This window comes from Rhinoraja longicauda, chromosome 30 (genome assembly GCF_053455715.1).
Source record: "Rhinoraja longicauda isolate Sanriku21f chromosome 30, sRhiLon1.1, whole genome shotgun sequence".
Taxonomy (NCBI): domain Eukaryota; kingdom Metazoa; phylum Chordata; class Chondrichthyes; order Rajiformes; family Arhynchobatidae; genus Rhinoraja; species Rhinoraja longicauda.
In genome coordinates, this window is record NC_135982.1 from 18,437,699 (window position 1) to 18,464,338 (window position 26,640).

Sequence of the window (26,640 nt, forward strand, 5' to 3'; positions counted from 1 at the left end):
ACTTCATAGTAAATTTAAATTCAGGCAGCAGCTTTCCTCCCAAATTGATTAATCTGGTACAATTCCTTGACTCCAAAATGTCCTGAGCAATGGCCTGAGCTTTTCCCTTAGTCTACAAGACACATTATAAGATGCCCCAGGATTTGACAGCAAGGCTGAAACCTCCCATAATACAATCCAGAAGTTAATGTAACATTTTTAAAAAAACAGAAAGACAGGTGGGATTACAGGTCAATAATCTTTGAGATGAAATAGTTTGAAACACAAACTGTGACTCACTTTACTGATATGACATTGTCAGATGAGCTCTTTCTGTATTTTCAATATCTTTTGATTTTTTTAAAGAATTCTCAGCATTTATTTTTTGATAATAAATATATTTCCTGACTCATATTGCATCTTTGAATATCGCAGAACAACTCTTATTGTAATCTGCTGTTAAACAGAGATGCAGTAGCTTCAAGCACAAGAAACAAGCAATCTCTACAGGCACTGATTCGCCTTCTGTCATTTGAGGTGAATCATATCAGAGCTATCTGTTCATCAAGCACAGGACATTCAGGAACTATATTGAATATATTCTAAACAATTATCAAATGATGAAATAGAGAAAATGACCATTCTTGGCAAGGTAGAAGGAAGAGGGAAGACAGCAAATAAGGTGGATGGACAAGATCAAAGATACTATTGGGTTGATCTCACAGGAGATTTGGTACATTATTGGTGATAGGTCGTCTTGGAGAGAACTAGTCCACTGGGTCACCAGGAATTGAAACCAAATGATTAACTATATATAGGTATGCACAGTCTTCATATTGATCCCCACATGAAACAATAAAATAATTGAATAAAGCTTGGACGAAAAGCAATTTCCAGATTTCTGGTGATCTCAGATCAAGGTACAACAAAAATAAGAGTGCACAAAATACTAAAGGTAAAACATTTTGAACTCCGCTGGCGTGCTCTTGATGTCTGTCTAATGGCAACAATGATCCAAACATTAAGGATAAGACTTCCAGGAGCAGCAGTATAGAATGGACACGGATCGGTTTCTGTGTCAGCAGCAATTGAGCTGTTCTCTATTCTGAAGCACTAAAGTGTTAATACTGGTTCCCATTGGCTTGTGATACTTTCATAAAATTTGTAATCGGTTAAATTACGATCAACAGATCTGGAACACCGCCTTTCAATCTTATTTCTAAGATTGGGCTGATGGGACTTACAAACTATTTTTTTAACGTCTAAAAGACTGCATGTATGTTTCATGACAGTAATACCTCATTGCTGGTCCTTACACAGATTAAAAATATCCTTTGATTAATACCTATATGAAAATCAAGAGAAAAGGCCGAAATGGAGCCTACTTGAAAATAGACTATACAAAAATTAAAGGAAACCAACTTTATTTATTCATATTTCCAGAAGAGTGACGAGAAGAGAGTGCACCAACTTCAACGGTGAACTGTTGCGATATTACGCTGAAAGTTACTTCCCGAATAGTAGTTTGCAAATTACTGCAAAATAATTTATACATGAATAATATGTTAACAATTGAGTCATGAGTATGTTCAGACAACAATTGTAATTTTTTTTAACCTTTTATCAAGTCCAACTCTCCACAGGTTAATATTCATAAAAAACATTTCTTGGCCCTTGCTGGGATTGGTAGGAAAGTCGGAAAGGGAGGAAAAAAGCCTACTTTTAATTAGAAGTTTTACTCCTTGGATTTAATATAATTATTTACATGAGAATGTTAACCGACTCCCCAGGATTTGCCTGAAGCCACAGGATTTCACTTACCTTCATGACATTGTCTATGGTGAAGCCACTATTATCTGCACCCAACTCCTTCAGTAAACGCTCCACCAATTCAATTTGATTCATTACCAAGCGGACCGGAACCTGTGGTTTCAGGGGCTGCATTAGTTGCGGTGGGATTATATGAAGTGGCCGTACTTCTTTCAGCAGTGCCATTTCCTGTGAGAGAGAACAGGTTTTTCAATACGGTTGCCTGACAACTTACCTGGTTTAAATTGTGATGCTTCAAATTTGTCTTATTATGGACTCTTACAAAATAAACGGGCATTAACAAACTACAATTTTCAAATAACTAAAATACATTATCAAAGTCACATGGATTTCTGACAAATTTTAGAACTGTTCAGGTTCATCAGTTTTTTTTACCGTCGAATATGAACACAGTTTCTGTAGTTATCACTCACTGATTCAGATCAAATTTTCACATCATGGTACAAACTTACATTTTTAATCAAATAAGGCAAGGCATTCTCAGTTGCGCAATTTATATATTAAAACTCTTGTTTGTTTGTTCCTGAACTACAGCCAAAACGGCACACGATACCGCAACAATTCTAGGCCCACCTTACTCACCGTCGTCCCTTTAGTGCTAATGGAAGAAGTTTAATTGAAATTGGTGTTATATTTTTTAAGTTATTCACATTTTAAAGTTTAAATCTATCTCCTTGGGAGGGATAAGGGGGCTTGAGGGGGATGGGAGGAGGGGGATGGGAGGAGGGGGAGAGAGGGAGGGGGAGGAGGAAGGGGAGGGGAGTTTAAATCTATCTCCTCAGGAGTGGGGGGGAGGGGAGTGGGAGGGAGGGGACGGGGAGGAGAGAGGGGGAGAAGGGAGGGTAGAGGAGGGGGAGGGGAAGAGAGGTGGAGGGAGTGGGGGAGGAGAGGGTGCTGCACCAATGCTGGAAAGGTTTGGGCCCAACGGGTCCACTTGGTATACTAGTAAATAACTAGTAGTTCCCAGGCCCATTCTTAACCAGTCTTGAATCTAAATAATTCCAAACAGGGTGACAGCTACAACAATTCTCTTTGGCATTAGTGGAGAGGAATATTACCTATTGTCATGTGGTCAAACACAAATTAATTTGCAAGTCATGCAGCATTAAAAAAGGCCCTATAGACCACAGAGTGCACACCTACCATCAAACAATCAAGCACCTAGTTATACTGTCCCATTTTCTTCTCCACTGCATTCTCATCACCCCCCCCCCCCCCCACATACACACACCAGATTCTACCACTCACAATTTACAATGGCCAATTTACCTACAATATTTGCACTTCTTTCAGATGTGGGAGGAAACTAGAGCCCCTAGTAGAAATCCACGGAGTCACAAGGCGAATGTGCACCACAAGAGAGTAACTCAGCGGGTCTGGCAGCATCTCTGGAGAGAAGGAATGGGTGATATTTCGGGTCGAGACCTTCTACCACACGTCAGTTTTGAATGCATATCACTGGAGATACTCACTGCATCTCTGTGCCGTTCAACTTTTGGATAGGTCCGAGGTTTCTTATACTCTTGTTGTAGAAGGGCAAATTAAGAGTAGTGCTGCAGTCCTCTAGTTCAATGTTTTCCAGTACCTAAGAACTCACGTCAGTAAAATAGACACAAAGTGGAGCAATTCAGTGGGTCAGGCAGCATTTCTGAAGAACATGGATACTTGATGTTTCGAGTCAGAACCCTTCTTCGGGTTGATTGCAGTAGGCGGGAGAAAGATGGGAGAGGTAGGGTGGGGCAAAGCCTGGCAAGTGAGAGGTTGATATAGGGGAGGGGAGTTTCACCAATACTTCCCCCCTCCTCCCTGTGCCCCACCAGGAGACACACATTTCTCCCTTTCCCCTGGCCCTGCCACCTAGATTCTTTCCTCCAGCTTCACGTTTCACACCTCTTCTCTCCTCTCTACCTCACACTTTTTGTCTTTTCATCTCTGGCCTTTGTCCAACCATCTGCCAATTCAAAACACCCCTCACCTATATTGACGCATCACTTAGAAGGCTTTGTTCCACCCCAACCTCTTCTTCCAGTTTTCTCTACCCTACAACAATCAGTCTAAAAGGTCCTAACCTGAAATGTTACCTATTGATGTTCTCCAAAGATGCTGCCTAACCCAGCACTTTGGGTCTTTTTTTGCAAACCAGCATCTACAGTCTACATATCACATAAGTGAGTGAATGGCTCCTCGGCAAAAAAAAAGCAATTGCTCAATTTTTCTTGAAAAGTTTGACTAAATTGAGACAACTCTAAGCAGTACACAATTTCAAATATAATAAAGAATAAAGAATGAAACCAAAGTCTTATTCACTGTGCTCAAATAGAATATGATCACTAACTCTTAAAATAATAAATATTCAGCTATTTGAGCAAGGTACATAAAAGCCTCTTCTTATAAAGCTCCACCGTTTCTATTCTGACACGTTATATAATGGGTCCATACAACTTTGTTTTAAGGACAACAATTTGGAGGAAATAAATTTAGAGGACATAGCTTGAGAAAATACCACTGCATTCAGAAGTGGCATTAATTTTCATTAAAAATGTGCTGGCAAAATATGGAACATACAAAATACAACCAAATATACCAAACCGAAGAGCATACATTTTCAAATGAAAATAGAGAATGGATTTACCATTGGGAAATAAATATTTGGTTGGTTCAGGTTGGTTTATTAGTATTGTCATGTGTACTATGATGGCTGCGCCTAACGGCTGCGGCTCTCTGGCAGTCTGTTGTCTTTTTTTCTTTTTTTTTGTTTGTGTCGGTGTTGGGATGGTTTTTGTTTCTGTTTTTGGCTGTGTATGTGTGGTGGGGGTGTGGGGTGGGGTGGGGTGGGGTGGGGTGGGGTGGGGGGGGGGCGGGGGGAAACCTTTCTTTTATTAGGTCTCTTCCCCGGGGCGCAGCTCGCCCGCGGGGCCTTCCATCGCCCGGCGCGGCTCGGCTGCGGGCCTTAACATCGCCGGCGCAGCTCGGCCGCGGGACGTTTCAGTGCCCGGTGCGGCTCGGCCGCTGGACTTAACATCGCCCGGTGCGGCCGCAGGACGTTTCAGTGCCCGGTGCGGCTCGGCCGCGGGACGTTTCAGTGCCCGGTGTGGCTCGGCCGCGGGACGTTTCAGTGCCCGGTGCGGCTTGGCCGCTGGACTTAACATCGCCCGGTGTGGCCGCGGGACGTTTCAGTGCCCGGTGCGGCTTGGCCGCTGGACTTAACATCGTCAGCGCTGTTCGGCCGCGGGACGTTTCAGTGCCCGGTGCGGCTCGGCCGCTGGACTTAACATCGCCCGGTGTGGCCGCAGGACGTTTCAGTGCCCGGTGCGGCTCGGCCGCGGGACGTTTCAGTGCCCGGTGTGGCTCGGCCGCGGGACGTTTCAGTGCCCGGTGCGGCTTGGCCGCTGGACTTAACATCGCCCGGTGTGGCCGCGGGACGTTTCAGTGCCCGGTGCGGCTTGGCCGCTGGACTTAACATCGTCAGCGCTGTTCGGCCGCGGGACGTTTCAGTGCCTGGTGCGGCTCGGCCGCTGGACTTAACATCGCCCGGTGTGGCCGCGGGACGTTTCGGTGCCCGGGGCGGCTCGGCCGGGGGGCCTTCCATCCCCTTGCGGGGGCTGTGCGTGTCGTTTGCCTCGGTAGGGGTCGAGCTGCCTGTCCGTGGGTGCGGGGGGAAGAGAGGTGAAGTTTTGTTGCCTCCATCACAGTGAGGGGGTGTTTGGAGTCACTGTGATGGATGTTTGTGTTGGGGTCGGGTGTCCTGTGTTCTTTTCTTTTTTGCTGTGTTTTGTGTGACTGCTGAAATTTCGCTCGGTGTTGTGCCGAGTGACAATAAAGTGTTGTTATGTTATGTTATGTTATGTTATAAAAGCTGTGCCATCCAGGCAAATCATACCATACACAAGTACGTTAAGGTTTGCAAGAGAGAAAAGGAAACAGAATGCAGAAATGTTGCAGCTAAGGAGAAAATGCAGATTAAAAGAGCCACAACTGGGCAGATTGGGAGATCAAGGGTTCATTCTTATCATAAGGGGTCTGTTCCAGAGTCTGATAACAGTGGAAAAGGAGCTGCTCCTAAATCTGAAGCTGTTGTATTGTCTACAAGACAGGAGAGGGGAGGAGAAAGAATGACTGGGTGAGAGTATTCCTCCATTATTATGGCTGCTTTCCCAAGACAGCAGGTAATATAGATGGAATTGGGGGGGCATAGGGCATACTGATTAGCATGATGGACCGCGTTACGTTCACAACTTGGAAATAATGTGCACAAGTAAATATGCTCTGTTTGTCCATTGGTAGAAGGACAACTAACTATAAAATGAATGACAAAGGCCATGTAAAACAATCATGCAGATTTGGTAGAGATAAACCATTGTTTTTATTTAAAAGATCAGTAAGTAGATTTAGTTTAAAATATGATAAACATTTTACTAAAGAAAGTAAGGATTAAAACTTTGAATGCATCATTACCTGTCACTAAATGAAGGGGCAACCAATTACAAAGAAACCTCTATGCCATACTTCAACTACCTGCTCCAACAGTAGTGTACAAGTGCAAATAGCATTAGGATACATGAAAGATAAACGACTTGGTTACCATATGAATTAAATTTAGGTGTAAACAAACAAATAACCTGACTATTACTTCGCTCATTCTCTCATGCCCAAACACAACACAACACTAGCCAAAGATGATTAATAGTACTCATGAAAACAAAATGAGTTTTTACCACATTATTATATGCAGACAGGACATGATTTGCTTTGCAGCAAAGTTCAACTTTCAATCATTTCACATTTGGCTGATTAATCCCAATTTAGCTGCAATGCAGTATGGCATGGCAATGCAGATAGTAATTCAAAATTGTCATTGGATGCACACGCTTTTTCTTTCATAATCATATTGGGTAAGCAAAGAAAGATAGAGATAGAAAATGCAAAATAAAGAACATTTGTCTCAAAGGTATTTCACTACTCACTAATATGATGATCAGTGTGGTTGTACAAATATAGCCCTCAAACTGCATGAGCAGCCAGTAAAATCAAAGCAGACTGCTGGTTTTATTGCAAAGTTTGATTTGATGACAAACATTAAATCAATTACCAATGGCTTCAATATAGATCTCCCAGGTACATATTGTAACAATAAACAAATGACTTGTTCACTTGTAAGTTCATCTTGAAATACACAACTTAAAATGACAATGCAATCATTTTACCCCTGGTTAGCAACCGGGAGATCCAGCAAGCCTAGGCGGACCGCAGCAAGTGTTCAGCAAAATGATCGTCTTGACTACAGTAGACGAGCGTTGACAAGAGTTGGCTGGGAACATAAAAATGGAACCTCTTCTATTTTTACCTCACACCTTTTATCATGTTATCTCTGGTATTTGTCCAACCATCTGCCCATCAAAAACCATGCTCACGTGTATTCACCTTCCATTTTTTTTGTCTCTTTTTTTCTCTAATCCAGCATCTGCAGTTCCTTATTTTAACATTATCATTCTTCAAACTTTGTTTTGCCCCTCCTCTCTTCCAGCTTTCTCCCACCAGCACCAGAATCAGTCTGAAGAAGGGTCCCAACCTGTAATGTCACCTATCCATGTTGTCCGGAGGAGCCGCCTGACCCACTGAGTCTATTTTGACTGTTTTTGTAATCCAGCATCTCCAGTTTTTGTGTATAATCCGTTTAATCAGTTCCTTAATAAATATATGCATCATACTTGCTTTGAAACAAGCAAACAAAAAAATTGAAAGCAAATTTAAATCCTGGTTATGTCAAACATTAATCCTCTGAATAATCCCATAACATGGCAGTGCACTATTTATCTAAAAGCACCTTTCTGGGGCATTTAATACACAAGCATAGCAAGGACTCAATTGCTTACTTGTATGAAATTCATTGCTGCCACTCAAAGATGTGTTGTTGCATCGCCAGTCTTACTGAGAAGGATGGGTAACGTTTTCTCAACGCAATGAGCAATTTCAACTTTGCCCAGCTTGTGGTTGGGAGCAAACTGTGTTATCAGCATTTTTAGTAACTTCAGAGATGCTTGGAAAACCTAAGAAATGGTAACAATAAGAGTAACAATGATTTACATGGTTTATGCAAACAAAAATATCTCACCTTTCTTTATTCAAAATAGTAATGAAATATATCATGAATTAAATTACATATAGGCTTTTTTTAATCTTAAGAAGTACAGGTAGTTGTGCTATAATATGATAGATATGTCCCAAAGAAACATCATATGTTAGAAATACATTAGAAAAATAATTGTGTCGATGGGAAACAGGGGGTTAGTGTGTCACATATTCATAGTACCAGTTATTCCTCCCGTATAATTTTCAAAAATTAAGGGATTTTTAAAATAGCTGTTTGTTTTTGCCACACCAAGCTAAATATACTAAATGCTATATGTTACAATGTTTCATAAAGTAGCATTGCACAAGTGTCAATACATGCAATTCTTGCCAATTTCTATAGCACACTGTGTTCTTAAAAGACAATTAGATAGATGGAAACAGTTTATTTTCCCTAGACAGTTTGGTTTTTCCCGACAATACTGCAAGTCAATTTCCAAATGTTACTTTTAAGTGATTCTCTAGTTCCCGATAGAAAATGCATTATAAGCAATTTGTCCTGCGTGATAGGAAAAATGTTCTCTAATTCATCGACTGCATTCAACCCAATCTGTTTTATGAAAAAACAAGCTTTGTAGCAGGTCCGCTTACATTCATATTGTTCTATCATACATTTAATATTCACATTCAAAGCCCAAATATTGCATCGCTCAGTACATTTGGGGGACTTTGCACAAGATTCAGCTGTGGAATCAAAAGTAAAGGCCAATGAAGGAACTAGCCCAGCTAGGGTGGCACGGTGGCGCAGTGGAAGAGTTGCTGCCCTACAGTGCTTAAAGCGCGGGAGACCCAGGACCCGGGTTCGATCCCAACTACGTGCTTGTCTGTACGTAGTTTGTATGTTCTCCCCGTGAAATCTCAGAGATCTTCGGTTTCCTCCCACACTCCAAAGACGTTCAGGTATGTAGGTTAATTGGATTGGTATAATTGTAAATTGTTACTGGTGTGTATAGTGTTAATGTGCAGGGTTCGCTGGTCGGCGTAGACTCGGTGGGCCTAAGGGCTTGGTTCCGCGCTGTATCTCTAAACTAAACCAAAACTAAGAGAACCCATGATTTAGTGGGGGGGGGGGGAGATCATGACGACAAGCAGAGTTTATAAAGAATAGAATTGAGACAAGAGAATCTACCCGCCATTCAATGTGACCACAGCTGATCTGTCTGTGCCTCAACCCCCCCCCCCCCTTCTGTGTTAGATTCACTCAGTCCCCCGAATTTCCTGATCTTTCAAAAATGTATCTGCCTCCTTGTCAAATACCTTCTATGATCTAGTATCCACAACCTTCTGGAATAGAGAATTCCAGATTTAGCAAGAAGAAATTCCTGCCTCCTGATCTTATAACTGTTTCTTTGTTCAGTATATTCCCATTTACTGAAAAATCTCAACATCTACCACATCTACCCCATTTGGATCTTATAGCTTTTAAAAAGATCATCCCCAATTCTTCTAAAGGCTAGAGGGCTACATTTTTTTCAGCCTTTCAGAATAGGACAATTTGTGGATCATTTCTGGAGCGACTTCGGTGCTGGCATAACCCTCCTTAAATAAGGGGACCAAAACTGTATACAGTACTCTAGGTACAGCTCACCAATGCAACAATGATTTTCTATTTTTACATTCTAACCTCCCTAGTAATAAAGGCCTTCCTAACTACTTAATATAACTGCATGCCAACTCGTGTGTTTCAAGCACAGAACCACCTCTACCATATGCAGTCTTTTCCGCAGTGCAAGATTTGACATTTTGTTTTATTCAACTCAATTTGCAAAGCTTTTGCCCAGTTACTAAACCTATCAATGAACATTAAGCCTATTTGGTTTTATGGCCATATGGCCTGACCCACGCATTAAAGTGGCAAAATGCCCAACATTTATAGCCATTGACATGTTATGTAATGGTAAACGATTCTAAAACTGAATGAAGAGCAGCAGCGGATCAGAGTGCATTATTTTTTTCTCATCTGGTTATGATTTGAATCATTACCCAGTTGAAGCCATATCAACAGCTTCCCTTGGTACAGCCAATTACTTCCATGTTTACGATTTAAGATAAAATTAACATTAGAAAAAAAGTGATACTACACACTAAAGCAAATGCAGGTCTGATTCCTTATTGCATAGTTTAAAACATTGGTAAAAGTAAAAAGCTTAAAATTGGCACCTCTTACAAAGTTCCCAAGCCATTCCTGCACTGCTGGGCCAGAAGTATCAGGAGTGGATTGTTTGCGTTCCAGGTCAGATCAGCAGGAGGTAGGTTATAGAACCTCAAGATTGATGAGAAATGATAGTAATATAATGGAACATAACAGTTCACCACAGGACAGTCTGCCCTTGGATGGTGCTGCAAACAACATAGCAATGCCTGCCCTTGCTACCAACATTTGGTGATGAGGCAATTTCTATTGTGTTCCATTGAAACGCATGAAAGATGAAAGCAAAAAATAAATTCAACTCTATCTTGGCAGCAGCGGTAGTGAGGTTATATTAATGCCAAGACATAATGGATTATAAAAACATCCTTTCAACTTGAGTTCAACATTTTTAGGTAAACCTTTTGAAATTAGAAAGGTGCATTGGTAGCTAGAATTATATATATGTTGGTAAAGAATTTGTTAACATCTCAAACTACAATAACAAGTGCAAAAGAAGTGGTCAATTACAAAATTTCTGATGTTATATAAAATTTAAGGATTCAATTCATTCTAAGTTTTTTTTACAGGAGCGGGGTTTTTTTTTTAAACGGTCGGGGCCAGCCTCCAACATATACCTTCAAGTTGGTCAGAGGAGCGGCAGCTGAAGGAGGCAGGGATTGGCTGAGCAATTAAATTAGCAAAATTGGTAAATTAGCTAATTAATCAATTAGTCAATTTAACAGCTCATCTAAGCAAGGCTTGCTCTCGGGGAGCGGCCTGGTCGAGAAAAGTGTGTCTTTGGCGTGAGAGTCTTCGGGGAGGAGGCCATGCCAAAAGTTAGAGGGTGAGACGCTATAAGGAAATGACAGGTAAGCTAATTTAGTGCGATGTTTGCAGGATGTGGGAGGTCAGGGACACTGTTGGTGCCTCTGGATGCTACAAATGTGGTAAGTGCGTCCAGGTTCAGCTCCTGAAGGGGAACTGGAGAGCCAATTGGATCACCTCAGGATCATCCGAGAAAATGAGATGTTCCTGGACAAGACCTTCAGCGAGATTGTTACACCGAAGGTACCGGAAGAGAGAAGGTGGGTGACGGTGAGAAAGGGAAGGAAGCTTGGAGTATAAGAGACACCGGGGGTTGTACCTCTTAATAACAGGTTCACCCGCCTGGAAGCTGTCGGGACAGAAGACACTGCCAGTCTAAGCGGCGAACAAGTCTGCGAGGCAAAACGTGGTGCTGAGCCAAAGCCGAAGTGACCGGCGTCAGGCAGAGCCGTGGTAGTAGGGAACTCCATCGTGAGAGGTACAGACAGGGGTTTCTGCGGCAACAGGCAGGATTCAAGGATGGTGTGTTGCCTCCCTGGTGCCAGGATCCAGGATGTCAAGGACTGAGTGCAGAGCATCCTCAAGGGTGAAGGTGAGCAGCCAAAAGTGGTAGTGCATGTCGGCACAAACGACTTCGGGATGAAGAGGAAAGACACTGTGCAGAGTGACTAGAGTGCTAGGAAGAAGGCTGAAAAGCAGGACCTCCAGGGTGGTTATCTCCGGTTAGCTTCCAGTTCCTTGTGCTGGTGAGGGGAGGAACAGGGAGATAGGGGATCTGAATGTGTGGCTGAGGAGCTGGTGTAGGGGGCAGAGATTTGATTCTCAGACCACTGGGATCTGTTTTGGGGTAAGGGTGAATTATACAAAAGGGACGGGTTGCACCTCAACACACGGGGACCAGCATTCTGGTCGGCAGGTTTGCAACTGCTACACGGGTGGTTTGAAACTAAATAGTGGGGGGGGGGGGTGTTTCAAATAGGATAGACAAGGATGGAGTTAAAGGAAAAGAGAGTGTAGGAAAAGGTAAGACCCCAAAATTAACATGACAGAAAGCTCACAAAGGAATAGGAGAGAATGGCCAAGTGTAATAGGAATCGATGTGAAGGGTGAGATGAGCAAAGGATTAAAAGTACGACATATGAATTGCGCGAAGTATAAGAAGTAAAATGGATGAGCTTGAGGCTTAGTTAGAGATTGGTAGATATGACATTGCGGGGATTACAGAGACATGGCTGCAGAAGGATTGGGACTAGGAACTGAATATTCAGGGTTATACATCCTAAAGAAAGGACAGGCAGGTGAGCAGAGGAGGTGGGGTAGCTCTGTTGGTGAGGGATGAAATTCAGTCTCTTGTAAGGGGTAACATAGGGACTGATGTCGAGTCACTGTGGATCGAGTTGAGGAATTGTAAAGGTAAGAAGACGCTAATGGAGTTATCTACAGACCCCCAAACAGTAACCCAGATATAGGGTGTAAGTTGCAGCAGGTGTTAATACTGGCATGTAACAAAGGTAATGCCACTGTGGTTATGGGGGATTTCAATATGCAGGTAGACTGGGAAAATCAGGTTGGTTCTGGACCCCAAGGAAGGGAGTTTGTAGAGTGCCTACGAGATGGATTCTTAGAGCAGCGTGTACTGGAGCCTACCAGAGAAAAGGCAATTCTGGATTTAGTGTTGTCCAATGAACCAGATTTAATAAAGGGAACTCGAGGTAAAGGAACCACTTGGAGGTAGTGACCGTAATATGATTTAATCTGCAATTTGAGAGGAAGAAGATTAAACCAGGAATGTCAGTGTTGCAGTTAAACAAAGGGAACTATGAAGGCATGAGAGAGGAGCTGGCCAAGGTCGAATGGAAAAGAATCCTAGCAGGAATGGCGGTGGAACAACAATGGCAGGAATTTCTGGGCATAATCCAGAGGATGCAGGATCATTTCATTCCAATGAAGAAAGATTTTAAGGGGAGTAAGAGGCAACTGTGGGCTGACAAGAAAAGTTAGAGATGGAATAAAACTAAAAGAAAAAATGTATAACATAGCAAAGAGTAGCGGAAAGCCAGAGGATTGGGCAACTTTCAAAGGACAACATAAGGTAGCAAAAAGGGCAATACGGGGTGAAAAGATGAGGTACAAAGTGAAGCTGGTCAAGAATATAAAGGACAATAAAAGCTTTTTTTATATATGTTAAGAGAAAAAGATTAGTAAAGACAAATGTGGGTCCCTTGAAGGCAGAAACGGGTGAAGTTATTATCGGTAACAAGGAAATGGCAGAAGAGTTGAACAGGTACTTCGGATCTGTCTTCACTAAGGAAGACACAAACAATCTCCCAGATGTACCAGAGGACAGCGAATCTAGGGAGACAGTAACAAAGAAATTTGCATTAGGCGAGAAATAGTATTGGGTGGACTGATGGGACTGAAGGCTGATAAATCCCCAGGGCCTGATGGTCTGCATCCCAGGGTACTCAAGGAGGTGGCTCTAGAAATGCTGGGCGCATTGGTGATCATTTTCTAATGTTCAATAGATTCAGGATCAGTTCATGTGGATTGGAGGGTAGCTAATATTATCCCACTTTAAGAAATGAGCGAGAGAGAAAACAGGGAACTATAGACCAATTATCCTGACATCAGTTGTGGGGAAGATGCTGGAGTCAATTATTAAAGAGGTAACAACGACGCATTTGGATAGCAGTAAAAGGATTGGTCCAAGTCAGCATGGATTTATGAAGTGGAAATCCTGCTTGACTCTTCTGGAGTTTTTTGAGGATGTGACAAGTAAAATGGATGAAGGAGAACCAGTGGATATAGTGTATCTAGACTTTCAGAAAGCCTTTGATAAGGTCCAACACGGGATGTTGGTGAGCAAAATTAGAGCACATGGTATTGGGGGTTGGATATTGACATGGATAGAGAATTGGTTGGCATCAGGAAGCAAAGCGTAGGAATAAACGGGTCCTTCTCAGAATGGCAGGCAGTGGCTAGTGGAGTGCCGGAAGGCTCGGTGCTGGGGCCGCAAGTATTTACAATATATATTAATGATTTGGATGATGGAATTAGAAGTAACACTAGCAAGTTTGCAGATGACATAAAGCTGAGTGGCAGTGTGAACTGCGAAGAGGATGTTAGGAGGTTGCAGGGTGACTTGGACGGGTTGAGTAAGTAGGCAGATGCAGTATAATGTAGATAAATGTGAGGTTATCCACTTTGGCGGCAAGAACAAGGCAGATTATTGTCTCTGGTGTCAGTTTAGGTAAAGGGGAAGTGCAACGAGACCTTGGTGTCCTTGTACACCAGTCACTGAAAGTAAGTGTGTATGTACAGCAGGCAGTGAAGAAAGCTAGTGGCATGTTGGCCTTCATAACGAAAGTATGTGAGTAGAGGAGCAGAGAGGTCCTTCTGCAGTTGTATAAGGTCCTGGTGAGACCACATCTGGAGTATTGTGCCGTTTTGTTCTAATTTGAGAAAGGACATCTTTACTATTGAGGCAGTGCAGGGTAGGTTCTCAAGGTTAATCCCTGGGATGGAGGGACTGTCATATGAGGAAAGATTGGAAAGACTGGGCTTGTATTCACTGGAGTTTAGAAGGATGAGAGATCTTATAGAGACATATAAAATTATAAAAGGACTGGACAAGCTAGATGCAGGAAAAATGTCCCCAATGTTGGGAGAGTTCGGAACCAGGGGCCACAGTCTAAGAATAAAGGGGAGACCATTTAAAACTGAGGTGAGAAGAATTTATTTCACCCAGAGTTGTGGAATTCTCTGCCACAGGAGGCAGTGGAGGCCAATTCACTGGATGAATTTAAAAGAGAGTTAGATAGAGCTCTCGAGGCTAGTGGAATCAAGGGATATGGGGAGAAGGCAGGCACAGGTTACTGATTGTGGATGATCAGCCATGGTCACAATGAATGGCGGTGCTGGCTCGAAGGGCCAAATGGTCTCCTCATGCACATATTTCCTATGTTTCTATTCTATCTAAGAAATAAAGGAACAACTACAATGCTGAATCATGAAAAAGATAATATGGCAATCACTCATTTAAAAAGTTTACCCCTTTCATCATTATTTCACAAGCAGTCCCATAAATTTAAAACAATTCATACGTCTAAAACTTTACAATCATGGTGACATCGGCAAATTTACAAGGAGTGCTTTAGTTCCCTGACTGAAAGCAAATACGGCTTATTTTCAGTAGGCAGGATTGGTAAAAGTAGGTCAGTGTCCACATACTGCAACAGAATGACCAAAATCCTTCTGTTTTCTTAACATCAGCCTTTTCAAAATTGGACTACTTCTGATGTAAAAGTAACATTGTGCACAAGAATCCAGAAAATCACAAGTCCTATGAACAGCACAACCATGGATTTCATGTTTATTAATCTTTCTACAAGGAGAGAAAAATGCAACCAGTCTTTCAGACAGTTTGCAGAGTCAACAGTCGGTGACTCTTCCTTGTAAAAATGAACACAAAGTGCTGGAATAACTCATAGGCTAGGCGACATATCTGGAGAATATGGACAGTTGTAGTTTCGGGTTGGGACCCTACTTCAGACTGAATTTGGTGTGGGGGGGGGGGGGGGGGGAGGAGAAGAAACCTGGAAGAGAGGTGGGGCAGGACAAAGCCTGGAATGTGTCAGGTAGATAGAGGCGAGGAGGGGGTTTGGATAAGCAGATGGTTGAACAAAGACCAGTCCAGTCTAAAGGCGTGAGAAAAGGATGGAAGAGTTGCAAATTGAGGCCAGGGAAAGGAATCTAGGTGACGGGGGAGAAGAAAGAAATGTGTGCAAGTCCACATGGGGCACAGGGGAGGGAGAGAAGATAGGGGAAATGGAAGAGATTTTAGTGAGTTACCTATAATTGCAGAATCCAATGTTCTACCATTGGGTTATAAGGCACAAATGGTACTGTTCCTCCAGTTTGCGTGTGGCCTCATTCTGGCAATGGAGGAGGCCCGGGATAGAAAGGTCAGCATGGGAATGGGAAGAGGAGTTAAAATGGTTAACGACGATGTACCTGTCCAAATGTTTCCTTTAAACATTTCGCCAGAGATGTTCTCCGGAGGTGCTGCCTGACTCGCTGAGTTATTACAGCACTGATATTTTTTTGTATAAACCAGCATCTGCAGTTCCTTGCATCTCATGAATAAATCTTGGTTTGGCATCATGTAGCTAGTACTTTGCTGCACTCTAATGGCAATTGTAAAATTCTAAGTTCAATTAACTACGGTGAAGAGTATTCCACCTTAAATAATTCATTAATCACTACCCAAAAATTTAAGACAGAACAAATTTATCTTACACCATTTCTCTGAATAAAGTAGTTCAAATAAATTTCCCTTCGCATACAACTTGGTTTGCATTACAGAAGGTTGCTATATGGAGTGTTTTCTAGGAATGCAACCCCCACAACCTCGTCCCCTCCACAGTATCGTAGGAGGTGCCTGCAGTCACTTAAAAAAAAAAAAAATCCTCACATTATTTTTGCAGGCCACTCTCATGGGGTTAGCAGCTACTTAGCTTTTAGATCATAAATATCCATCCTCAGGGGAATGAAGAGAGCAGTAAAACTCAAAATCCAGCATCCAATTGTTCGGCATCTGGCTTGGTCATTAGTGTAGATGGCAATCCATGGTCCAGAAAGCAAGCTAGGTGTATATGTTCAGAGTCAGGAGTCTGAAGAACTGAGGCAATGATCCAGAGTACATCACTGCCAGAGCCAGGGTCCATTTTGCCTGTACACTTCCTGTGAACTCACTAGATTCACTGGAAAATATATTATACTACTGTTTTAACATACAAATCTTACAGACCTGCCAAGCAGAGATTTAAATTCCTCTAGTTAGGAATTTAGAGAACTCAACATTCCCAACAACCCTCCAGGCGATTCTGAGTTTCACATGCACCTCTTCCAACCTCGTCAACTGCAATTGGTACTCCTGATGTGGTCTCCTATATATCAGAGAAACCAAGCGCAGACTAGATGACTGTTTTGCCAAACATCTGCACTGTCTGCCAAGGCCCGTTGGGTATCCTGACTGCTAATCATTTTAACTCCCCTTCCAATATCAACCTTTCTGTTGTTGGCCACCTCCATTGATAGAGCAAGGCCACATACAAACTGCAAGTACAGCATCTCATATGCAGCTTAATTAGCTTGCAACCCTATGGTATCAAGCATGAATTCTTCAAGTTTAAGTAATATCCCCACTTCGCTGTGCACACATCTCCCCCACTATCCCAGTCACCCTGCTTTTTTCCCCTCCTTTGCAGGCTCATCTTCACGAGTAGTCATCTCAGGATACGGGGTAGGCCATTAGAACAGAGAAGATTTTTTTTGAAACTCAGTATATTTTAAAGCTTTTCAATGCTCTGCAACAGAAGGTCATTGATGTTAATTCAAGACTATCAAATAGTTAGGACACCAAAGCATTCAAATTTGTTGGAGTTTAGATAGGATCATTCATTACCCTACTGAATGGCAGAGCTGACTAAGTGACTATTTTTTGCCATGTTGTTTCGACATTCTACTCCTGATCTTACTCCTGTTGGAAATCAATGTATAAATGCTAGAGTGTAAATGTTTGGGATCAGCTATCATCCTACTCAAATAATTTGCTTTTGTGATTGTAAAAAAAAACTTGCTTGCAAATGTACTGGAAAACAATTGGTGAAGCCATTACATAAGAGGCAGTTGTGGCGGTCCCTGGGGATCAGGCCACTCCTTGCGTCAGCCCCCTCGTCACGTAAGGGGTTAAAAGCCAGCGACCTCCGGTGGCCTCCAGCGGTATTGGAGGTGGTGTTGCTTGGCCAACCACCAGATCTGGTCAGCGCGCTCGCCCAGCCCCTGCGTGTCAGCAGGAGCTCACAGCCTAATAAAGACCCTTATCTAAAACTGCCTGGCGTCTTGCCTTTTCTCTGGCCTTCGCCAGGCCACTACACTGGTGACCTCGACATTCATCACGCGTCGTGATGTCTCGCAGTAATGCGCAACCCGGTCCTGCCGACCTCGATGCCGTCTCCCTCAAACTCCCGACCCTGTGGACCGAAGAGCCTGCGGTCTGGTTCCAGCAGGCAGAGGCACAGTTTGCTGTGCGAGGCGTGACCGTGGACCAAACAAAGTATTTCTACGTCGTCGGCGCCCTGGTCCAGGAGACAGCAAGGCGAGTAAAGCCCTACCTGAACGACCCCCCCGCGGCTAACAAATATGCGGGCCTCAAAGACCTCCTTATCAGGAGGTTCGGCCTCAGCGAGGCCGAGCGGGCAACTCGAATTATGAGCAAGGAGGGCCTCGGGGACCGACGGCCCTTCTGGAGGACATGCTCGCCTTTATGGGCGACCACCCGCCCTGTTTCCTATTTAAACAAGCTTACCTTCGGCAGCTCCCAGTTGACCTCCGCTCGCAGCTCGCCGGGGACCCCTTCACCGACACGCAGGGGCTGGGCGAGCGCGCTGACCAGATCTGGATGTCCCGTCGGGAGGAGCTGGACGCGCTGGCCGTCTTTTCCGCGGCGTCGGGAGGCGCACAGCACGCCGGGGCCGCCGTCGACCCCGTTTCAGGGCGACCTCCGCGGCGAAATCCGTCCGCCATCGCACGGCCCGCCGGCAGTTCAGCCAGACGCCACCAGAGGTCGCTGGTGGTTGGCCCAAGCAGCACCACCAGCGCCTGGTGCACTCCAGCACGCTGAGGCCGGTCTCCCCCAACGTCGGACCCATGTCGTCCGTGGATGCGACGTATGCGCGCATCCTGGCGGATTTCCCGGACATTGTTCAAACCCACTTCTGCTCCTCCGCTCCCAAGCACGGGGTGCAGCATCACATCCCCACCAGCGGGCCACCCGTGCACGCCCGAGCGCGGTGTCTCGCTCCAGACAAGCTCCGTCTAGCTCGAGAGGAGTTTCGTCGGATGGAGTCAATGGGCATCGTGCGCCCCTCCGATAGCCCGTGGGCGTCACCACTCCACTTGGTCCCTAAGGCAGACGGGGGCTGGCGACCATGCGGGGACTATCGGCGCTTGAATGACGCGACCGTTGCCGACAGGTACCCGGTTCCGCACATCCAGGACTTTAATGCCCACCTGGCCGGAGCATCTGTGTTCTCCAAGGTGGACCTTGTGCGCGGGTATAATCAAATCCCGGTCCGCCCCGACGACATCCCCAAGACTGCCATCAGTACTCCGTTTGGCCTATTCGAGTTTTTATGGATGCCGTTCGGTTTGAAGAACGCCCCACAGGCCTTCCAACGGCTTATGGACTGTGTGTGCCGTGGCCTAGACTTTGTGTTTGTTTACTTGGACGACGTACTCGTGGCCAGCCGCTCGAGGCAGGAGCACTGCACCCACCTCCGCCAGCTGTGTCAACGCCTCAGTGAGTACGGTTTGTCCATTAACACGTCCAAGTGCCGTTTTGGAGTGACGGCCATCGATTTCCTCGGCCATCGGGTGACCTCACAAGGGGTGGTACCTCTTCCGGACAGGGTCGACGCTGTCCGCCGGTTCGCCCGACCGACCACTGTCAGGGGCCTGCAGGAATTCGCCGGGATGATTTCCTTCTATCACCGCTTCCTGCCGGCGGTAGCCGGAACTATGCGCCCACTCTTCCACCTCATGGCTGGTCGTCGCAAGGAGGTCGAGTGGGACGACGAAGCAGGAGCGGCGTTTGAGCATGCTAAGGAGGCTCTAGCCAGGGCCACGATGCTCGTCCATCCGAAGGAGGATGCCCCAACCGCCCTGACGGTGGACGCTTCTGAGGTGGCGGTCGGTGCGGTGCTGGAGCAGCACATCGACGGGTGTTGGCGGCCACTCGCCTTCTTTAGCAGGCACCTCGGGGGGGCCCAACGTCGTTACAGCGCGTTCGACCGGGAGCTCCTCGCCCTCTACCTCGCCGTACGCCACTTTCGGTACTTCCTGGAGGGGAGACCCTTCAACTCATTTACAGACCACAAGCCGCTCACCTTTGCGTTCGCCAAGGTTTCGGATCTGTGGTCTGCGCGGCAACAACGGCAATTGGCGTACGTGTCTGAGTACACCACCTCAATTCGTTTCATGGAGGGCAAAAACAACAGGGTGGCCGACGCCCTGTCTAGACCCGCGGTCCACGCCGTCCTACAAATGGCCGGGGGGATCGACTATTCCGCCCTAGCAGCCGCACAGCTGGGGGACGAGGAGATGGCCGCCTATCGTATGGCCGTGTCGGGCCTGCAGCTGGAGGACATTGTCTGTGGCCCCGGGGACACAACGCTGTTGTGCGACACCTCCACTGGCCTGCCGCGGCCCATCGTCCCTGTCGTCTGGCGGCGCAGGGTATTCGAGGTGCTCCACGGGCTGTCTCAACCCTCCATTCGGGCGACGGTGGCCCTCGTAGCCTCCCGCTTCATGTGGCACGGGCCGCGTAAGCAGGTCGCACACTGGGCACGCACCTGCATCCCGTGCCAAACTGCAAAAATCCAGCGACACGTGCTTGCGCCGCTGCAGGAGTTTGGTGTCCCTAGGCAGCGGTTCGACCACATTCATGTGGACATCGTGGGGCCGCTGCCGCCGTCCCGGGGCATGAGCCACATCTTCACCGTGGTCGATCGCTTCACACGGTGGCCGGAGGCCATTCCGCTGGCGGACACCTCGACGGCCACCTGCGCTCGGGCCTTGGTGGCGCACTGGATTGCCCGGTTCGGGGTGCCACTGGACATTACATCCGACCGGGGGCCGCATTTCACTTCGGAACTGTGGTCGGCCATGGCACGCCTCTTGGGTGTCCGCCTACACCACACTACGGCGTACCATCCACAGTCGAACGGGTTGGTGAAACGCTTTCAACGCCAGCTAAAGGCTGCCCTGAAGGCTCGGCTCACAGACCCAGACTGGGTGGACGCCCTGCCGTGGGTTTTGCTGGGGATCCACACCGCACCCAGAGGACTTGGCCTCCTCCTCCGCCGAGTTGGTGTATGGGGCCCCCTTGACGGTTCCCGGGGAGTTCATGCAACGTCTTCGGCAGACGGTGGGCAAGCTGGCACCTGTGCCCACGTCACGTCATGGGACCTTCCATCCGCACGTCCCTGCCGCTCTGGAGGACTGCCAGTTTGTGTTCCTGCGCAGGGACGTGCACCGATCACCTCTCCAGCGGCCGTACGAGGGCCCCTTCCGGGTCCTGCAACACGGCTCGGCCACATTCGTTCTGGACATGGGGGGGTCGCAACGAGACTGTTTCGGTCGCACGGCTGAAGCCGGCACACGTGGACATTGATCGGCCGGTGCCCGTTGCGCAGCCCCGCCCGCGCGGTCGCCCCCCGTCCATGTTACCCCCGCCAGTGTCTGCTACGACCCCTCCACCTGTCGGTCAGTCGCCGGTCCCTACGCCGGTCATGGTGCGCACCCGGGCTGGTCGCCTCGTGCGCCCTCCTGTCCGTTTTGTACCTCCGGTTCTTGGGGGGGGGGGGGGGTCCTGTGGCGGTCCCTGGGGATCAGGCCACTCCTTGGGTCAGCCCCCTCGTCACGTGACGGACAGGCGTAAGGGGTTAAAAGCCAGCCCGTTGGGAGGCGTGGCTTATCCCTAGGTGGACTACGCTGTGAGCAGGAGCTCACAGCCTAATAAAGACCCTTATCTAAAACTGCCTGGCGTCTTGCCTTTTCTCTGGCCTCCGCCAGGCCACTACACAGTCATTTCTGGAAGAAGTTGCCCAGCTCTGCCCAGGACAGGATGGCCCTGCAGAGAGTAGTGTGTTCGGCAGAACGCACCATGGGAACTACACTCGCCCCCCTGCAGGACCTATACATCAGGAGGTGCAGATCCAGAGCAAGTAAGATTATGAGGGACCCCTGCCACCCCAGCAACGGACTGTTCCAGATGCTACAGTCAGGCAAGCGCCTCTGCTGCCACGCTGTGAAACAGAGAGGATGAGACGGAGTTTCTTCCCACAGGCCATCAGGACTGTTAACTTTTATAACTCCAGAGACTAAATTTTTGTCTACACTATAGTAACTTATTAACTTTATTTATATGCTGTAACTGTAATTCTTTTTTGTGCACAATCCGTAGGCATTGCCACTTTCATTTCACTGCACATCGTGTATGTGTATGTGACAAATAAACTTGACTTGACTTGCATTGCTTATCATATCAAGAAAAACTTGGCAGTCACAAAAAAATCAATTTTAACTGGAGAAAGTACAGGTTCATTATTCAGTACTTACCGATGATACTTTGTCTTTAATTGCTTTACAAACAAGGAAGATTGTAGCTCGTAACATATTCTTTAGCTCGTCCTTGGAAACTTCATCAGAAACAGTGGAATGCTTTTTATAAACAGCCAGCAAAGCATCTTCCCTGTACAACCAAGTTTTTGAATAGGCACCAGCCACCTAGGACCATTAAAAAAAAAGATTAGAAATCTAAGGTATTTGAATGAGTTCAACGGAAATCTTGATCAGATTGAAAATTCTGCTACTGCTTCATTCTCCATCTACAGATGCACCCTAGAAAGCATCCTCTCGGTTTGCATTACAGCTTACTTTGGCCCAAGATGCCAAGAAATTGCAAAGAGTTGTGGATGTTGCCCAGTCGTTCACACAAACCAGCATCCCCCTCCTGCATTGACTTCATCTACACTTCACTCTGCCTCAAGAAAGCAGTCATTTACACCCTGGCCATTCCCTCTGCCTTCTGGCAGATGATGCAAAAGCTTGAAAGCCAGAGTCCGAAACAGTTTCTTCCCTACTCTTACCAGACTACTCAACAGTCTCCCATAAGCTAGGGTTCCCATCTCCCAACCTACCTTAACAAGGACCGTGAACAGTTTTTATCCGCAATATCTCTTTGACGGTGTAGTGCTGTAAAACTATATGCTGCATTCTGGTATTTTTAATTGGGCACCATGCAAACAAAGCATTTCATTTAATGGCAGTACACATGATAATAATAATAAAGCAATATCAACACCACTTCTGTGCCAATTGTGGAAATGTTATCTATAAACAGTCTCCATAACAATGGAACCAGTAGCATTGTGTACAATATTAGAAAACTTCAGATCCCGAGGTTACGACACAGTAAAAACTGATAATCCAGCGTCTGATTTTTTTGGAAAACCAGATGCTCCAGCATCTGTCTCAACTATTCATATAGAATGTAAGCTGGAGCTCCAGCATACAAGTATGAAGTGTCCCCAAAGACAGGGGTCCAGAGAGTCACCAGAGCTAGGATATAGTCTATGGTCTGAAGAAGAGTCTCGACCCGAAACGTCACCTATTCCTTCTCTCCAGAGATGTTGCCTGTCCCGTGGAGTTACTCCAGCATTTTGTGTCTACCATATGGTCAATGGGGTGAGTTTGAGGTTGGAGTTAGGGTAGGTTGCAGAACACCAGGGGATAGATTTGGGGTTGGAGCCAAGGTCCCGAGCTCTTGTAAGTTCCCCCTCCCTTTAAAATCACTGGGTTCACAAGAGCGTATGACATGTAATGTGAAATAAAAGTATGTTGCGTGTTAATTAGAATAACATCAAATACCCAGAAAGTCTGCTAATCTGGCAAAATCACAGACCAACACCAAATTGAAGAGTTTTACACACAATATGCTGAATGTTTATCAGTGATCTACACTTGCACTCTTTATATAATTATCATAATTTCTAGCGGAGCCAACCATTCCAAATTCTTGCCTTACTCAGGCAAAAACATAGTAATCAGTCTATTTGCCACGCAAATGATGCCAATATTGGGTTAGAGGAATGTCCTTTGGAAAATGACAAGAGTAAGAATCTGCACGCATGATGCCCAGCCATGTAAATAGAGTCAGTAGAACCTCAAGCTATTCAATTTGAGACATATAAACTATACAGAGAGTACATGAACCAGATAGTACCGATGGAGTAGTCATTGGCAGTTTTGCATTTGTACCAGAGCATCTCAGAGGGAAGAATATTTGGAAATGCTTAGTCATCATCAGTGAACCTTGGACATGAATATTAAAATCAACCTCAATACCATATCTTTTAACAACCACTAAGTAAATACAAAAGCAAAATGGAAAAATCTGAAAGTGGAATCAAAAATAATGCTTCTAAATTGTATATAGTTTCCTACCTGTGATCAGTGATTGCCTGAGACTATCAGTGGCCTTATTTTCCCATTCTACCATGTCAAGTTTCAAATACTCTCATTCACAATGTCCACCTACTTCCACTTTTATGCTATTCCATGTCTCTTTGTCTTATAATCTCAAGTAGTGTCCACTCAACTGTTCCAATTAATTTTCAAAGCAGTATCCAAAATCTGTTTCAATTTTATTTCCCTTATGCAACTCCGGCTCAACTGATCCCCAATCCCTTGGTTCTTACCCTGCCGGCTTTTGCTATACCAAGGATTTTTATTTCTAACTCTTTCTATCTCTGATAAGGAATCAATCACCTATAATGCAATTCTGTTTCTCTCTTCAGAGAGCAGCCTGACCCAAGTCTGGAAATTCTAGTTTTTATTGAAACAAAACTATGACTGGCAACAAAACATTGAAGAAAGCAAGTATAATATGATTCTGAAGGAACATATTTTCTCAAAAAATATTTGTGTATTTTCCTCCAAGTAGCCGATAGTGCATACATATATTACGTAGAATTGCTCACCAGTGCCTCTCCAAATAAATCAATGGCAAAACTAGCTTCTCTGAAAGCTTTCTCAGTTAATGGCTCTGGTTCTCCAGTGATACCACTTCCTGATGTAGGTGAAGTATCTGTGTTTACAGCAGGCATCTCATTACTGTCTTGTTGGGAAACACTGTATAAATCTGAAGGCTTGCTTTGAGCTGGGAGCGGTCTCTCATCATAAGGAAGCGAGCCAGTATCCACCTGGGGAAGGACAGGAAATAAAAAACAGGAATGGTCAGTTTCCTACAGATTTCCCAATTATATAAGCATCTATTCAACTGTTTTGATAGGAAAATATTTTATACAATATTGGCCATCAAGAGGTCATTCAGATAGATAAGTGCAAGCATAGCTCTAGTTTCTAATCCCTTCACTTTCCCCAGTTGTTTACGATCACTCTGTTTACGGTTTAGAAACTAAATGGAAAAAAATACATACTATTTTAGCGGCAAAGAATATATTTTAAGTTAAAATTTCCAGGCTAATGCACGCTACAAAGTCAGTCAAGTAAAATTCCCTTTGAAATGTTAAAGTATTTCACAGCGGCAGGATAAATCAGAGGCTCTCAATGTACTTGCTGTATTAAAAACTTCAACGGTGTTAACTCACAAATGTGTCACATTTCTCTTATAGAAAAATGAGACTGCAATTCCAGCAATCTTGTGTCCACAACTGTAACCAATGTAAATATTTTCATTCCTTCCTTCAAAGGTCAGTTACTAAAGCATTTGTTAAAGCACAAACATACCCTTGGAGAAGGTAGCCTGACAGGTGGTGCAGGAGAAGGTTGTGGTGTCGGAGATCACTTTGGCTTTCCAGCAGTTTGGTGTTGTAGTTTGGAATTTGCTTGAGGTATGTCTTGCAGATGGACTTTATCAGATAGCTGATTGGATTCCACTTCCAGAACTTTCTATTCCTGCTGAAGCCGACTGAGGTGATCCATTGGTTCAAGAGGAAACTGAGGAAGCTTTCGAATCTGGACAGTAAAAGCATGATTGATGCATAAAATGTTATCAAATCTGGAGTCATTTGTTAAAATGTGGTTACTTTCTTAAACATAAAAAAACATAATATTAAATTAGATGCCTTTGACCAACTAATTAAATTGCAGGGTAAGCAAATAACCAAAGGATAGAAATGCTCAACGTTAATTATCCTGATTCTTAAAGTGTGATCCAATCCATTGTACAACCAGCTCAGAAAACGGACAGGAAATGCCAAAGAAGGAACAAAAGCATAAACCATACATTAAAATAATGTTCCTTACATTTCAGAATTATACTACTCCAATTTCATAGCCAATTAAATGATTTTAGAGTGTTGTTACTGCCACAATACAGAAACCACATCAAATTAAACGTGACAAAATGTTTTTAGATGTGGTGATAAGACAAGATTAATCAATGATTTCACATTCAGCGCGGCAGTGGGAAACCTGGGTCTTAAACCACATAAAGGAATTGCAGAAGCACGAGTCAGACTAATATGGACTGGGAAAATAGAGTAGAGATATGATAGAAAAACAATGACAGGAATAAGATACACCCTATTGATGAATAAAAAAGACTCGAAGGCAAGAAAGAGACAATAGCAAACCAAAGGGGTCTGAATCATTCTGAAATAAAAAACCTCTGCTGTTGCAAGGCTTTGTATTAGGCCAAAGTGGGAAAATATGACACAACAGCAAATAATAGATATTAAAGCTAATTCTAAAGAAAAAAAAGTTTAAAGTTTCTGCATGAAAAGAGAATAGACACTTAGAGAATGACCCTGGGGAAATAAGGTTTGAGATGAACCCTGAACTTTTTTTCCCCATCTGAATTCACAATAGGAAAAACAGTAGAAAGTGCTCACCATTTTTCCTTTATTTTCCTGTTCATTTCCTTTACAAACATTTACCAGTAGGAAAATTGAGTCGATATCAGTTTGAATGACAAACAAGCTTAGGGAGCCAATTTACATGCCAGAAAAGGTATTGGCAAAATTTGAAATACTTTGTGCTTTACAGCAAAATCCAACTTCCTTTTAAACATTCATTTTTCTATAATTACTCACTACCTGATCTAACAGTTTTGAGAGTATGTAACACTAAAGGTAATGGTGTTTGGAAGCAAATGATTA

General features: G+C 44.8%; 1 protein-coding gene across 1 annotated transcript in view; it reads right to left on the minus strand.

Moving 5' to 3' along the window:
- Window positions 1–7,706: 7,706 nt before the first annotated feature.
- Window positions 7,707–26,640, minus strand: part of LOC144608086 (centrosomal protein of 104 kDa-like) — a 49,553-nt gene continuing 30,619 nt past the window's right edge. The window contains exons 3-6 of the mRNA XM_078425412.1: window positions 25,268–25,495; window positions 24,499–24,720; window positions 22,076–22,243; window positions 7,707–7,856 (exon numbers count right to left, since the gene is read on the minus strand). Coding sequence (XP_078281538.1) covers window positions 7,707–7,856; window positions 22,076–22,243; window positions 24,499–24,624 — 444 coding nt within the window. The 5' untranslated portion in view covers window positions 24,625–24,720; window positions 25,268–25,495. The remainder of the gene's footprint in view (window positions 7,857–22,075; window positions 22,244–24,498; window positions 24,721–25,267; window positions 25,496–26,640) is intronic.